The sequence below is a fragment of the Coffea arabica genome, chromosome 8c, assembly GCF_036785885.1.
Source record: "Coffea arabica cultivar ET-39 chromosome 8c, Coffea Arabica ET-39 HiFi, whole genome shotgun sequence".
NCBI classification, from domain to species: domain Eukaryota; kingdom Viridiplantae; phylum Streptophyta; class Magnoliopsida; order Gentianales; family Rubiaceae; genus Coffea; species Coffea arabica.
In genome coordinates, this window is record NC_092325.1 from 41,385,711 (window position 1) to 41,402,940 (window position 17,230).

The window sequence follows — 17,230 nt, forward strand, 5'->3', positions numbered from 1 at the left end:
GGAATCAAATGGAATGGCTCAAAGTTTATACTTTTAATAGTTCAATGGGTAAAAATATACCATGAATAATTGAATGGCCAAATTTTGACTATTCAAATAGTTCAGTGGCTGCTCAAATAATTTGCTCTTATATAAATAGTAAAAGTATGCAAATTATATGTAATTTTTAAATTTTGAAGGGAGTTTTTTGTAACTATTAAAAATCTCAAGGGATGTTTGCCTTTTCATTTTGCACGCTGATTATTTCTTTTCTTGCCTATTTTTCATTTTCTCCTTATTTTTAGCTTTTTCCCCCCCTTAAGTACGGGACACAAGTTTTTATTGATGGATGCTTAGTCAAAATTGTCAAAAGTTGATTGATTGCATGCAGTTTAGTTTCTTTTTTGTACAAGTAAAATTTTAAACTTTGCAAATGAAAATTTTAATTTTTTTTTGTTATGGAATAAAAATTTGATCGAAAGATGAACCAAACCGAAAGCAAGAGATTAAAGAGTACAAAATTTATTCCTGTACGGGATGAAACAAAGAAAAGAAATATGGCAATTGAATCCTTTGATACCATGCTTCGGACAACACTTTTGGTGGAAAACTCTTGGTTTACTGCCTCCAGGACAATGCAGCCCAAAGACCATACTGTACCACAAGCAGCCCAAAAGAGCACAAGAAATCTTGAAAGTCAGCTGCAATATTGAGCTAACTTAACTACGCACGCTGGTAAAAAGAGTTTGGCAGCTTATGAGGCCATCAATTTCACTCATTCTCCTCCATATTAACTGACTTTAATAGGTGAATTCGACCCCTAAACACATTAGTCATGGAAGATGATTCTGGCTAGTCTAACTCTTTTAACTCTAGCAGGACAACTAATTAATCAAACTTCAATGGATACTCAAAGAAGACAACCCTCCTCCGACCTTTTTTTGGTTCCAGTCAAAGACTCTCAGAGATACATGACCAGTATATAGCCAATTATTGGTCCATCAAGCATGGGTTCAACCAGTTCTGGTGGTTACTGGTTATACGACCATGCACCCAATGCTTGAACCATTTTATCCGGGCTTCCCAATTAGATATTGAGTTTGTTCGGATAAGAGTTTATTTGGATGATTTATTTGAGATATTTACTGTTGCACTTTTTGTGATGTGATGTGTGTGAAATAAAAAGATAATTGGGAAGATAAAAGGTGATTGGGATTTGTGAGACAAAATTTTTTTTTTCCAAATTCTCTCTATCCAAACAAACTCATGTGAGAAGAATTTACGACTTCAACAAACAAACGTTTTGAATGCGATGATTTATTATATCTTGTGCAGAAGAAAAAATATATTATAATGATTTGATATATGTGAGGTAAAAAAAAATTAATAAATGTGTTCATGGAAAACTTTAAAAAAATTTTTGGAGAAAAATTACAATCCAAACAGAGGATAATTTATTACGGCCGTATATGGAGAATAGGATTCAGAGTTTGATTTATTCATTGCTCAAACTTGAAATTAATATGTGGTAGTAAAATGGATACCCTGAAACTTTAATTAATGGCGTTACATTACACTGTTTAAATGCAAAATGACAACTTTTAGGCAATCCACACCACACAACACCAAATTGCTTGCTTGGCGTGACTATTAATTGTCCAATTGGCATTGGGAAAGCTAACAAGCACCACACATGAGCAGCAGCTGTATCAAGTCAACTACTACTAAGGATTGCCGTGGGCATCTGCAGCTGAGCCTGAATCCCGAGGTTGAGGTTGAGGTTCTCCTACATAATTAAGCTGTACTGCGGTTTCCTTCTTGAGCCTCTTCCAAACAACTGCGATAACCAGTATCCCACTAACAGCCCAAACACCTTCGAGAAGTATGGTTTCCGTCCAATGCGTGCTTCGTTTTGATTTGAGGCCTTTAGGGCATAGCATATGGATTGATGTGAAATAAGCAGTCGCCAGTGCGAGAATTGCTAGGTGGAGGAGCATCGACAGCAGAAGCAGAGCCAGCCATCCAGTAAAATCACAGATGGTGATGATGATTGTCGACAGAGCTGCCAGAAAGGATATTTGGCTTGAGGAAACGAAAAGCTGATATCTCTGGGGATGGGTGTGTGCCATTACAGCTTCTCCTGCTCTGCGTGGATTACCATGTGAATCTGCTATTAGGTCGTCTTGCCAAACTCCTCCCGGAGGGCTAATTGCAGCCTGAAAAGCCATTGTCGCAATAATTGAGCATGCCACCTGTATCCAACTACGATTCTCCCGTACTAAATCCTGTAATCCTGTAGAAAAGTCGCTTGTCTTGGCGGCAGCAACTTTGAGACATCGTGCAATTTCCGAATTGATATTGCAAAGTCCGCGTAAGACGTCTACCGCTGATTTTCCATTTGCGTCCCTGGCATTCACTTTTACTCCGATCTTCTGCAATATGTACTTCACAGTCTGCATGCAAATTTTTTTTTTCAGCTTGTTTGTTAGACTGGCTAATTAAGGACTCATAACCAAGTACACAAACTAGACCAATTAACCACGTTAAGGTCAGAAGTAGCCAAATTTCCAATTGTGTATTTATGTGATTGGATTTGATAAAATAGATTGCTAGCAATTTAAAGTTTCATTCGGGATCACTGCAGTAAAATTTTGCGCCAAACAAAACTGGATCACAATTTCAATTAAGCCAACGTGATTTTAAACTTGTTAAAACTGTGCAGTTCTTGGAAAAGGTTTTAGAAAAATTTAATGCTAATTTCTGTTTCAAAATTTGTTTTGAAAAGATTGGAAACTTTATTACTTAGTATCTGAAAATCGCTTCTTGGAATTTTTGTCTTTCAGAGTAACTCTTAATCCAAAAGAAGATGTAACATTTTTCTTTTTTTCTGGACTAGTGCAATTTATGCACTCAACTTAGCCTGTCTTGTCTCCGTGTGCTTGGATGGTTAGGTGTGATCAATTTCCAGAGAAGGAGAACAAAATGAAAAAGTAGGTAAAATTGAAAGAACAAAAGAAATTTGCTTGACGGGGAATAATATTATATCCTTGTTTGACCCAAAAAAAAAAAAGGGAAGAGAATAATTGCTATACCTTTGTTATTGTTCATTTTTACCACAAAATCCTTCTCAACAAAAATTAGAAAAACAAAAAGCATTACAAAAGATAAAAGGGAAAAAAATGAAATAAAAAACTTATCTATAAAAAAATGAAAAAAGAAAGAAAAATTTTTTTTACCTCATGTTGCTCATAGTTTATGGCCAGGTGCAATATGTTCATGCCATCCTCATTTTTTGCATTCACAAACTCTGGATATTTTACTATGTCGACAAGCGTCTTCAATGCTTCCAGCTGATTGTGTTTGACGCAGAGGTGCAAAATGGTTCCCCCGCCGTCTGTCTTCTCTAGAGCTGCTTGAAATACCTGCAAGACTGCCACTCTTCCATACATGGCAGCAAGATGCAAAGGGTTTCTGCCATCTCGATCACGGGCCAAACACATAGAATGAGCAGAATTGGCTTGAGATCCTGCATCAAGTAGCCCTTGCAAGATTTCCAATCTGCCATACATGGCAGCAAGATGTAAAGGGTTTCTGCCATCTTGATCACGGGCCAAACACATAAGATAAGCAAAATCAACTTGTAAGATTGCTTTTACAAAATCTACATGGCCCAATATTGCTGCTATGTGAAGAGGATTCTTATCCTCGCACTTCAAAGCAGCTTTAGCAAGAGCAAGTGGATCTTCTTGAAGCAACTGACAAAGAGCGGTAACATCTCCTTCCAATGCTGCATCACAAAGCCTCCTGTCCATTTGTCACCCTCCAGTCCCCTGTTTTGTGGTCTTAACCTAAGTTGTTTCACGACGCAGCAAAAGATTTATTACTACAATATATGGGGTGGCAGTCCCGATTGAGTTGTAGTCTTCTCAAGTCTTTGTAAATTCCATAGGATTTTCTTTTAAGACGCGTATATGAAATGAGACAAGGACACAGGTCTTTTCTTGTAAATATAAATATATATCCTGGTCGTTGTCACAGTATTCAAGGCAGCTTCAGAGATGCTTCAGGGGACATACTGGTGACTCCTAGTTGACTTGATGGTAATCTCAAGACTTTGTACGGTCCAAAGGATTTTCTTTAAATTTGGGATTTCACAGTGTCTTAATTCAGTAAAGAATGGCGGTACATCGCATGAGAAACGGAATCAGGTGCTGAGGGAAGGAGCGGAACAATCATCCATGCAAACGTTCTGGATGGAATAAAACAAAGATCTTTTATAACGTGGATATTATGTTCAATTATCATTTATATGAGCCCTATAAGTTAATTAAGTTAGAATTACATATCATTATCTCGTCTTTACAATTTAAATTTTTGCCTTGTTGATAAAATCTGAGTCATAAAAGGTTTCTTGGCAAGAACACTTCTGGTGGCTATGAAGAATTGAGAACACTTCTGAGTCATAAAGGACCTGTTTGAGAAGAATTGAGAAAATTCTATATCATGTGCCCGTGATTGGCGATGAAAGTGGGGCTAGGGAGCGGAGAAGAATTGATAAAAAAAAAAAAAAAAAAAGCTAATGCGAGGATCCGTCCACAATGGAAGTGGGAAGGAAATTGAATTGAAATATAACTTGGGGCCATGCATACCGAATAATTTTGGATTAATTATTTTAAACTCATGATTTCAGCTCAAAAAGTAATTGGACTAGCCAGTGAGCTCGGGACATTACAAAAAAATATCAAAGCAAACCTTTCTGTGGTCTCTGGTAAGGACGAGTCTAGGACCAGTGCTGCACCTCTAGAACTTGCAAGATTAATGCCATATTAGATCTTGAGTTCAGAGCTCGTACAAACTACATTTAAAATCTGAGAACTTGTAGAATCTATTGAGCAAAGTGCCATGTTGAACGGGAGTCATATTTAAAACCTGTACGGGAGTCATATCTAAAGTCTGAATACAATCAAGTGTGAACAGTTTGAATTGTGACTAGATTTTTCAAGCATGCAAAGTCTCTTAAAGTGAGGCACAAAGCCCGGCCTTAAGTAGGGGGAGAGGACAATTTGAATTGTAACCGGCTTTACCAGAATGCAAATGAGGCACAAAAATTTTTAGTGGGGCACAAAGCCCTTCAGTGGGATGAATGTGAGGATCCGTCCCACATGAAAAGTGACCACTAATTAAAATATCTTAAAGGGCAAATTATATTTTACCTTCCTGTGGTTTAGTATTTTTTTACATAATCCTCCTATAATTTCAAAAGCTATATATAACCCCTCATGGTTTGGATTAAAGTGTCAAACCGACGAAAATAGTCATTCGTAACGGAACTTCTAGAAATGTCGTAATTACCCTTATAAATACATGGCGCGCTAATCCGGTATGATTTTTATATTTTATTATATAACCCCTTTATGGTTTAATACTTTATCATATAATTCCTTTATAGTTTTCAAAATATACACATAACCCCCCTTGGTTAATAAATAATTTTCAACTTTACATAAGGGTATTTTAACATTTTAGGTGACTCCGTTACGAATGATCATTCCCGTCACTTTGACACTTTAATCCAAACTATGAGGGGGTTATATATAATTTTTGAAACCATAGAGGGGTTATGTAAAAAAAAAAAAAAGGCTAAACCACAGGCGGCTAAAGTGGAATTTGCCCTATCTTAAATATTGGCGTGTCTGTGACTTTTGACTCCACTGGCGGATCTGTCTGACGGGGTAGTAGAAAAGCAGAAGAAGAATGTGATCGGCGAAAAGAATTCAACGAAAACCGTTGATCGTGAAGGACCAGGAAAGACATGGTGTTTGGTTCGAACGTGATCAATAAGAAAACCCCAAACAAATATGACGTCAAGAAAGAAGAAGTGAATAAATTTGAACCATTGACGGGAAGGGAAGATGTTATAGGTTCAGGAGGCTGATTATTGGATATATAATTTTTTTACGGTTTGTACTAGTTTGTGGTTCTCTGAGTTATGGCCTATGCAACTAAGCTGTGCTCTTGTAAATCAATCGTTTCCATGCTCGAACCATTTACATCCCTGATCCTGTGCACCACTGATTTCATTCAAGTCTCCGTGCTTTAATTTCCTTGTACCTAATTAATGGATGCTAGTGTAACTCCTCCATGCATAGTTGCAATTCCAAGCTGCGTAATATGCTAAATAGCTAGGCCTTCTAATTTTCTTCCAAGAGGAGCAGAATTAAGAGAAAATTCTTAAATTGTGATGAAAGAAAAAAGTTATTCTACAAAGGGGGTAATTTGTGGAGCTGGTTCCAGACTTGTGATCTTCGCATTTGTGAAATGCGAGTTCAAGTACCTCGCATTTGTGAAATGCGAGGTAAGTGTTTTCAGAAAAAAAAGAAAAAAAAGCTCGCATTCTGCAAATGCGAGCTAAGTCAAATGCGAGCTTACTCAGCTCGCATTAGAAGAATGCGAGATTAAGGTACCTCGCATTTCATGAATGCGAGGTACTCAATCTGAAATCAATGAGACTTCCCAGTTTCGCATTTCTCTTCAGTTCGTCACTCCCTTCACTCTCTCCGTGCAGCCTCCTCACTCTCAAAATTATCTTGGAAATCAGATTCACAGCTTTGTCGTCGGAAGCTGTCGGAATTCTCCTCGAAAGCTCTGCAATTTTGTTAGCCTGTGCGGCGTTTCTCCTCAGGCGAAACCAGAAAGGCGGCATTTCTTCTCGTCCGAAGCTGTCATCGGAAGCATCGGAAGCTCTCGGCCATTGCAGAGCTTCCCCTTTGGGAACCCATCTCTGGTAGCTAGCTCCATTCAAGTCCGGCATCCGTCTTTCTCCATTTGCCCAAAATCCCTCAATCTCTTTCTTTCTCGTCGGTTGTTGTCCACCATTATTGAGCTTCCACCAGACCAACAAAAGGCTGACTTTCAAACTTTTCATGCAGGACTGGGACAATCAAAATGCATCGCAAATTGTCTCTGAAGTATGTGGCTTTGTGACTATCCTGTCTGGAACATTCCTTCTCCACAAGACCAAGGACATGGGAGGTGTAAGCAGCACTAGTAACACGCCCGTGCCATCTCCTTCCTGGCATCACGCCAGAATTCTGCGGTCTGAGCTTTGAGATGAGATCGCATTCTGCGGTCTGCGGTTTGAGCACAGTGACCTCGCATTTAAGAGATGCGAGGTAACTGACCTCGCATTTCATAAATGCGAGGTCTGGTTTTCTTTTTTCTTTTTTTTTTTGGATTTCGTTGGAGGAAAATTCAAGAGACTTCGCATTCAGCAAATGCGAGTTGAGGGAGCTCTCATTTGCTGAATGCGAAGATCCCTTGGACGGAACCCCACACTCAAAATGCCCCTTTGTAGAATTTTTTTAAAATTAATCATAATTTTAGAAATTTCTCGCAGAATTAATGGATGCAGACCGAGAAAGAAACTGCCATTCTCCAAAGCTGCCGCTGTCCCGGCTGATTATTTGGCAAGGAAATTCCTGCTAATGTTGTCGGACCGAGGAGTGGCATCTTCAAATTGTCGGACCGCCTTCTTCATTCTGCAAAGCTTGTTGCAAACAAGAATATCTGTGAGGTATGGCTCGCTCCAGAGTTCTGTCCTGTGATTAATGATGGACCAGGGGATGAGCATCTTCATGTTCACCTTCTTGGCGGACCCGGAATGAACTGGCCACCAGTTCAAATGCCTACTGGTTCATGTGAAAATTATGCCTTGATGGAGCAGCGCCTAAAATGTTGCTTCCCTAATCGAAACGAAGGCAGTTAATTGGATATGACATGCTCTCATGGCCGCCCAGAATACAATAATGTCTGTTCTTTATATTCATCGTAATGAAATCAGAAATTACAAAATGCAATCGGTCAACTCATAACTGTTGATATTAATTAATGTGTCAGAACACCCGTAGATTAATTTGTCTAGATTTATTATGATCAATGATGGCCTTCAAAAAAAAAATTTGTAAACATATTTCTGGATTACTAAATGCGCAGATATCACTACATATCCAATTCTTCGATGTTTCTTGGACATGGTGCAGTGATCTTGCTCTCTCCTTCAGTCCCTTGACAACAGCAGCAGCAGCAGCAGCAGCAGCAGAGGTTATTGACAACAATAGAATACTTTATCGCACCACTGAAAATTCACAAGTAATATTTTTTTTTTTGTAAAATGTCAATAATTTGCATAAGGATGTCTTTTGTTAGATTAGTAATTATTAGTTATGATTTTATTGCGGGAGGTAGAATTTATTATCCACTTCTTAGAATTATTTAGTTATCATTTTTCATGCTGATTACTTCTTTTCTTGCCTATTTTTCCTTTTATCCTTATTATTAGCTTTTTCCCCTCCCCCTTTAAGTACAGGACGCAAGTGTTTATTGATGGATGTTTAGTCAAAATTGCCTCAAGCTGACTGATTGCATGCAGTTCAGTTTCACCTTTTTTAATTTATTTTTATTTTCTTTTTTGTACAAGTAAAATTTTAAGCTTTACAAATGAAAATTTTAATTTTTTTTGTTATGGAATAAAAATTTGATCGAAAGATGAATCAAACCGAAAGCAAGAAGATTGAAGAGTGCAAAATGTATTACTATATGGGACGAAACAAGAAAGAAATATGGCAATTGAATCCTTTGATACCATGCTTCGGACAAATACTTTTGCCTTTTGGTGGAAAAGTCTTGGTTTACACCTCCAAGACAATGCAACCCAAAGTCCATACCATGCCACTAGCAGCCTAAAAGAGTAACAAGAAATCTTGAAAGTCAGCCGCAATATTGAGCTAACTTAACCACGCACGCTGGTAAAAAGAGTTTGGCAGCTAATGAGGCCATCAATTTCACTCATTCTCCTCCCTATTAACTGACTTTAATAGGTGAATTCGACCCCTAAACACATTAGTCATAGAAGATGATTCTGGCTAGTCTAACTCTTTTAACTCTAGCAGGACAACTAATTAATCATACCTCAATGGATACTCAAAGAAGACAACCCTCCTCCGACCTTTTTTGGTTCCAGTCAAAGGCTCTCAGAGATACATGACCAGTATATAGCCAATTATTGGTCCATCAAGCATGGGTTCAACCAGTTCTGGTGGTTATACGACCATGCACCCAATGCTTGAACCATTTTATCCGGGCTTTCCAATTAGATATTGTGAGAAGAATTTTCGGCTTCAACAAACAACTCTTTGAAAATGAAGATTTGTTGGGAAAGCTACTAAGCACTACACATGAGCAGCAGCAGTATCAAGTCAACAGCAACAACTACTAATATCTATATCTATCTAAGGATTGCTGTGGGCATCAGCAGCTGAGCCTGAATCCCGAGGTTTTCTTCTTGAGCCTCTTGTGAACAATTGCGATAACCAGCATCCCACTAACAGCCCAAACACCATAGAGAAGTATGATTTCCGTCCAATCCGTGCTTCGTTTTATTTTTTTGCGGCCTTTAGCCTTTGGGGTATAGCATATGGATTGATGTGAAATGAGCAGCCGCTAGTGTGACAATTGCTAAGTGGAGGAAGATCGACAGCAGAAACAGAGCCACTGTGTGGTTTTCTATATTGTGGCCCTTGCGACTAAGACTTACTCTTGTAAATCAATCGTTGCCATGCTTGAACGAAAGACATCTTGTGCACCACTGATTTCAAGCCTCCGGGCTTTAATTTCTTTGAGCAATTGCCCTAGATTAAGTAAGTAATTAAAATCCCAAGAAATTGTGGATGATTGAGTAACCTTTTTTCATGAATACTGGGCAGTCCGGATTCAAGAGAAGCCAGTATAACGCCTCCAGATACAGTTGCAATTCCATGTTGCGTAATATGCTAAGTAGCTAGGCCTACTAATTTTCTTCCAAGAGCAAAATTTGGAAGTGATATTATAATTATACCGTGCATGCTTTCAATTACCTTCCTCCCCCACCAACTTAGATTAACTCAATTCGTTTAGCATCTTCATGTTCACCTCCTTGATGAACGCGGAATGAACTGGCCACCAGTTCAAATGCCTAAAATGTGGCTCTAATGAAGACAGTTGATTGGTATGACATATTTTAGCGGCCCTGAATACAATATCAAACAATCTGTTGTTTGTATTCAGCCTGTGCAATCGATTCACTCATAACTGTCGATATTAATTTGTCACAATACGCATAGATTTGTCATAGATTTATGATCAACGACGGTGTAGACAAAGAAAATTTATTTAATTTATTTTAGTCAAGATTTATTTAAACTAAATCGATCTTGATTAAATTAAATTAAATTAAATTATAGAAGTCCATCATGTTTTTGGACTGGCAAATCGGGTCAATATTATATGGGCTATTAAATCAAATTAAATCCATAATGTCCGTTTAAGTTGGAGTGAATTAATTGATTTATTAATTCACAGTGGACTATCTGGGTTGGCCCAATATTTAAGCCCAAGTTAAATGGATTTCTTGGGTAACAAGTGATCCAAAATGCAGGAAGATTCTGAGAGTTTTTTTGAAGATCTACCCTACATATTTTGGCTATAAATAGAGGTTTTCCCTCAAGGCAAAGGGACACATAAGAAAAATCCCTAACTTTCGGAGAAACTCTGTCAAATTTTCTCAAGAGCTTTCTTCCTCAAATCCAAGTCCAATTCGAATCAAACAAATCCTCCTGTTATCGGTGTTGAAGACTTGAAGTTCCAAGTGTTTGACGCCATCATCAAATCAATTGTTTTCTATGCCAAAATTGTAGGAAGCACCCTGTCGATTGGAGAACAAGTCTTTTCGACCCTTCAATTGAAGCTATTCGAAGAAAAGAATCAGGGGATTAATTTCTTTGATTCAAGAATTTTCAGAGATTGTAACCCGCTTATTATTTGATTTAATCAATTTGATATTTGTGCGAGTTTTCTTGTCTTTTATTTCAGGCAACAAAATTTGTGCTTACAAATTTCTGGCACGCCCAGTGGGACCATCTCTGCCTCTCATCTCTTTTCTTCCAACAACTTACCAGTCTCAAAATTCAATGGAGTTCAAGAAGGTGAACTTTTCTCTCGAAGGTTTAGTTGCTGATGTCTCAACCACTCAAGAGACGCAGTATACTGCACCTCTGACAAGGAGTAAGGCCAAGAAGTTAGCAGAGAAGGCCAAGGCGAACGTTGTAACTGAAGAAGCAAACTTCAAGATGCTTCCCAATAAGAAAGGAGCCCATGATGAATCTATTGATAGCCCAAGTGATTCGGCTGCCTCTGTGGTGATGCCCGTCATGATAACTAACACCACTACTGTGGAAGATCAGATTTCGAATCTAGTCAAAATTGTCGAAGGGCTAGTAGTGCATGCTCAAAGTCAAGATACTAAAATAGTCAAACTAATGGCTATGGTGGAAAATATAGGTGAAAGTAGCCTTAGTATGTCCAAACAGAAATCCAAAACGCCAGATGAAGGTGACTCATCATCAAGGGAGAAGGAGAAAGAGGATGCGAAGTCACAAGCCACAAAGGAATTTTCAATCTCCCCTGATGGCACTATTCATGTTGATAATCTGAAGGAGTTTATCGAGGGCACAATCAAGGACAAGATTGGTGGAGGTACCAAGTCATATAGTGGTTACACCAAACCTTACACCGCTAGAGTGGAAAGTTTGAAAATGCCTGTGGGGTATCAACCTCCAAAATTTCAACAATTTGATGGCAAGGGCAACCCTAAGCAACATATAGCACACTTCGTGGAAACTTGTAACAATGCGGGCACTGATGGTGACTTGCTCGTTAAGCAGTTTGTTCGCTCGCTGAAGGGTAATGCCTTTGATTGGTACACGGATCTGGAGTCTGGAACCATTGACAGTTGGGAGCAGCTAGAGCATGAATTTCTTAGTCGCTTCTATAGCACAAAGAGAACTGTCAGCATGACTGAACTCTCTAATACACATCAATGGAAGAGTGAACCTGTCATTGATTTTATCGACCGTTGGAGGAATCTAAGCTTAAATTGCAAAGATCGTATTTCTGAATCTTCTGCGATCGAGATGTGCATTCAAGGTATGCACTGGGGACTTAGATACATCTTACAAGGTGTACAACCAGAAACATTTGATGAATTGTCCACAAAAGCCCATAAGTTGGAGATTAATCTTGATGGCAAGAACCGCCAGTTCCTGACCCTCACAAGGCCAAAGAGAGACAAGAAGCGAGGAAAGGGGGCAAGCCACCATTTAAGAATGAAAAGAAGGAGGCTATGGCTACAAGTGTAACGCTCTTTAAGGTTGTTCCCAAAACTGCCAGGAGAGAAGACAACAAGATCAATGCAAACAAGAACAAGGAAAGAGGAAACCAACTCTCAAGGAGATGCAGGATAAGGAATACCCTTTTCTTGATTCTGATGTCTCTGATATGTTTGATGATCTGTTAAGTATAAACTTGATCACGCTTCCTGAGATGAAGCGACCCGATGAGGCTAGGAATACTGACGATCCAAATTACTGTAAGTATCACCGATTGGTCGGGCATCCCATTCAAAAATGCTTTATCTTCAAAGACAAAATAATGGAGTTGGCAAGACAAGGAAAAATTCTCCTTGAAGAAGACAAGGCGAGTGTGAATCAAACGTCCATTGGTTCCCTGCAGTCCATGGAGGATGAAAGGGTCATGGTGCCTATATTGCCAATAATTCAATTTGGATCACTTGATCCTATAGAAATCAAACAAGAAGGTACTCATTCAACTCTTCAGGAACATGTATATGAAAATGAAAAGGCGCTACAGCCTGATGCGGATGATGAAGGGTGGACTCTAGTCACGCGAAGAAGGAGGCGAAAGTCTTATCCATCCAGTAAGGCGAGCAAGGTCTTAACAAGAAGTATGGTGATCTGGAAGAAAAAAGAGAAGGACGTGAAGAAAACTAATGACTGTCGTAATCTTCAAGGAGGTCGAATCTTCAAGCAAAAGTCGCGAACTCCTATCATTTTAAAAGAATTTTTGCCAAAAGAATTCTTTGATGTTGATGTGGTCGCAAGTCACACAACGCGAGTAGATCATATCGAGGAACAAAACGATAATGCTCGCGAATCTCTCTGTGAGATGGCCCGTGCGTCCATTGGCAATGAAGAAGGTCGTGTGCCTACCAGCAATGAAGAGGTGAATGTCACAAGTATCACTTTTACTAGTGAAGACTTGTTGCTTGGGTCAACACCGCATAACCGTCCTTTGTTTGTGACTGGTTATGCAAAGGAGCAAAAAGTGAATAGAATGTTGATAGATGGAGGTTCCGCAGTCAATATTCTCCCTTTAAAAACTCTGAAGGAGCTTGGTATCCCGGTTGATGAACTCTCCAATAGCCGACTGATGATTCAAGGTTTCAATCAAGGAGGGCAAAGAGCTCTTGGATCACTAAATTTGGAGATAGTCATTGATGACATGACGTCCAGAGCACTATTGTATGTGATAGATGCTAAAACAACATACAATGTATTGTTGGGAAGGCCCTGGATTTATGAAAATGGAGTTGTACCTTCAACTCTTCATCAATGCTTCAAGTACTGTCAAAACGGGGTGGCAAGAAGTGTGAAAGCTGATGATAATCCTTTCACTGAGGCGGAAGCATATATCGCAGATGCCAAATTTTACATCAAAAGGCACATTGCGAAGGATAAAACTGAACTACCTCTATCTGCGGATAAAATCCAGAACCCTGAATCTCCAAATGCAAAAGGGGAGAAAGTGATGACTTCGAAATCAAAAGAGGAAGTTCATGAAGAAACTGATGTTTCATTGCCAAACAATGAATCAGTTGTCTTTCGTTGCCCTCCCAAATCAAGAGTGGAACATGGACAGTCACCTGCAATTCAGCATGAAACTCTAAAAGATTTGACTCTTCCGATAGCTCATCTTGATACAAGAAGGGCGTCATCTTCTCAACTTAAAATGTCTAACTTTTTAAGCAAAGAATCTGAAGTTGAACAAGACACCATACCAAAGTCAAGAACTAAAGAAGGTTTTGATCCTATCGCTTATAAGCTTCTCGCTAAAGCTGGATACGATCTCAAAGAATCTGCGGTGTTAAATGTTTCATCCCGTCAATCTACCAGTGACATGATTCATGGGTTGAATCCTACCCAAAAGATGTTGAAGGAAAAGGGATACGCCGTTGAAAATCCCAAATTTGACATTGGCTACTCCTCTCCTACACCAATCCGCATCAAGATCAATAGAGTTAGTAGCCAATATATTGCTGTAGAGGATGAGTCTTCTCAAATAGTTGGTAAATCTCAATCTTTTCATGAAAAGGAGAATAAAATTCCACGGGTATCAGTTTTTAAGAGATTAGGACCACAAAAAAGACAAAAATCTCAAAACTCTCATAAGAGTAAAGGAAAAATGGCAAAGTCATTGCAAAATCTTGAAGAACCTTCTGATTGTCCTCATAAATTTGGTAGCATCATTCCTTCGAGAATGAGAAGATGCACAGACCTTGTAATAAAGTGTGGGACTGAATTGAGGGTCAGGGAGCATACCGTGGTATACACAAGACCAAAAGAGGATGATGAAGAGAGTGTTGTTTCATGCAATCATATAACCATAATTGACGGTGACTCGCCTGAAGAAAAAGATGATGCTGAAGACGCTCCACCTGAATTGGAGGAAGGTGTTAAGGCTACGGTGGATGATCTAAAGGAGATCAATCTTGATATTTCAGAGGACCCGCGTCCAATATACATAAGTGCTTCATTGAGTCCTCACGAAGAGAAGGCATATATTGAACTCTTGCGGGAATATCAAGATGTCTTTGCATGGACTTATAAAGAAATGCCGGGTTTAGATCCAAAAGTGGCCGTCCACCATTTAGCTGTTAAAAAGGGAGTTCGACCTGTGAAACAAGCACAACGGCGATTTAGACCTGATTTGATTCCGTTGATCGAAATGGAAGTCAATAAACTCATTGAAGCCGGGTTTATTCGTGAAGTTAAATATCCCACATGGATTTCGAGTATCGTGCCTGTGCGAAAGAAAAATGGACAAATCCGCATCTGCGTCGATTTCAGGGATGTTAACAATGCTTGTCCCAAAGATGACTTTCCTTTACCGATCACTGAACTCATGATTGATGCAACTACTGGGCATGAAGTTTTGTCATTTATGGATGGCTCTTCTGGATATAATCAAATTCGATTGGCACCGGAGGATGAGGAGCTCACTGCATTTCGTACTCCTAAGGGTATTTATTGTTATAAAGTGATTCCCTTTGGTCTCAAAAATGCTGGTGCCACATATCAAAGAGCAATGCAAAGTATCTTTGACGACATGCTTCATAAGAATATCGAGTGCTATGTGGATGATTTAGTTGTGAAATCAAAAAAAAGGAGTAATCACTTGGAGGATTTGAGACAAGTTTTCAATCGGTTGAGAAGATATCAACTCAAAATGAACCCTCTCAAGTGTGCATTTGGAGTCACGTCGGGGAAGTTTCTTGGTTTTGTGGTTCGCCATCGAAGCATTGAAATTGATCAGGCCAAAATTGATGCTATATTGAGGATGCCTGAACCTCGTGACATTCATGAATTGAAAAGTCTTCAAGGGCGATTAGTTTATCTGAGGAGATTTATCTCAAATTTAGCAGGAAAGTGTCAACCATTTAGTCGCTTGATGAAGAAAGATATGCCATTTCAATGGGATGAGGCATGTAGTAATGCATTCAATAGCATTAAGTCTTATCTTATGAAAGCACCTGTGTTGGCTGCACCTATTCATGGAAAGCCATTACTCCTTTATATTGCTGCCCAAGAACGGTCGGTGGGGGCATTGCTCGCTCAAGAAAATAATGAAGGAAAGGAGGTTGCACTTTATTATTTAAGCAGAATGATGACCCCCAACGAACTGAATTACTCGCCAATTGAAAAGTTGTGTTTAGCCCTTATTTTTGCAATACAGAAGTTAAAGCACTACTTTCAAGCGCATAGTGTGAGGCTCATTTCCAAGGCGAATCCTATAAAATATGTGATGAGCAGGCCAGTGCTGTCTGACCGTCTAGCTAGATGGTATCTTCAGCTACAACAGTTTGAGATTATTTATGTGCCTCAGAAAGCTGTGAAAGGACAAGTTCTGGCAGATTTTCTTGCTGATCACCCTATACCTGCTGAATGGGAACTAAGTGATGACCTACCAGATGAGGATGTACTCCTTATTGAGATTCGTCCACCATGAAAGATGTATTTTGATGGTGCGGCTCATCGTCATGGAGTTGGAGCAGGGATTGTATTCATAACTCCTGATGGAGGGATATTGCTATACTCCTTTACTCTAAGTCAACATTGTTCAAACAATGTCGCTGAGTACCAAGCGCTCATACTCGGACTTGAAATAGCTGTCGACATGGAACAGTTGGACATTCAAATCTATGGTGATTCTCTATTGGTGGTCAACCAACTCTTGGGGAGTTATGAAGTCAAAAAGTCCGAGTTAATTCCGTATCACAAATATGCAACGCGACTTATGAAGCGGCTTGGAGGTGCAAGTATTAAGCATGTTCCTAGAAGGGAAAATAAGCAAGCTGATGCATTAGCTGTGCTAGCCTCTTCACTTGCTATGCCGGATCATGAGATACAAGTTCGTGTATGCCAAAAGTGGGTAGTCCCATCATTAATTGATGATGAAGGTATTGAAGGAGGCGACGCTCATGTGGTCTCAACCTATGAAATTGACAAAGAAGATTGGAGACAACCCCTCGTTGATTATCTCAAGTATCAAAAATTACCTGAGGAACAACGCAGGAGATCTGACATCCGTCGTCGTGCCCCTCGTTTTATCTTGTACAAGGACACACTGTACCGAAAATCATTTGAAAGTGTACTGTTGCGCTGTCTGAGCGAAGACGAGGCATATCGGGCGATGCACGAGGCACATTCTGGAATATGTGGAGCTCACCAGTCTGGTCCCAAGTTACATTTTCGGATTAAAAGGATGGGCTACTATTGACCTACTATGGTCAAAGATTGCATAGAATATGCTCAAAGATGTCAAGCTTGCCAGTTTCATGCAAATTACATTCATCAACCACCTGAGCCGTTACACCCGATCGTTGCTTCTTGGCCTTTCGATGCTTGGGGTCTTGATGTTGTGGGGCCATTACCAAAGTCGTCCGGTCAACATTTATATATATTGGCTGCGACCGACTACTTTTCTAAATGGGCTGAAGCCATACCGCTCAAGCAAGTTAGAAAAGAAGATGTGGTGAACTTTATTCGTGTGAATATTATTTACCGTTATGGAGTTCCCCGAT

At 39.4% G+C, this 17,230-nt stretch overlaps 3 protein-coding genes across 3 annotated transcripts; 2 read left to right on the forward strand and 1 right to left on the reverse strand.

Annotated features, from left to right (window-relative positions):
* Window positions 1-1,508: 1,508 nt before the first annotated feature.
* LOC140004074 (uncharacterized) lies at window positions 1,509-3,816 on the reverse strand. Its single transcript, XM_027229126.2, has 2 exons — window positions 3,216-3,816; window positions 1,509-2,432 (listed from the first exon to the last, which is right to left on the reverse strand). Exons 1-2 carry the CDS (start codon window positions 3,789-3,791, stop codon window positions 1,704-1,706), a joined length of 1,305 nt encoding a protein of 434 aa, XP_027084927.1. The 5' UTR covers window positions 3,792-3,816; the 3' UTR covers window positions 1,509-1,703.
* A 7,166-nt stretch (window positions 3,817-10,982) lies between these two features.
* Window positions 10,983-16,155, forward strand: LOC140013579 (uncharacterized). Its single transcript, XM_072062917.1, has 2 exons — window positions 10,983-12,158; window positions 12,241-16,155. The coding sequence occupies exons 1-2, from the start codon at window positions 10,983-10,985 to the stop codon at window positions 16,153-16,155; spliced, it is 5,091 nt and encodes a 1,696-aa protein (XP_071919018.1).
* Window positions 16,156-16,158: 3 nt separating this feature from the next.
* Window positions 16,159-16,926, forward strand: LOC140013580 (uncharacterized). Its single transcript, XM_072062918.1, has one exon. It carries the CDS (start codon window positions 16,159-16,161, stop codon window positions 16,924-16,926), a length of 768 nt encoding a protein of 255 aa, XP_071919019.1.
* Window positions 16,927-17,230: the final 304 nt, after the last annotated feature.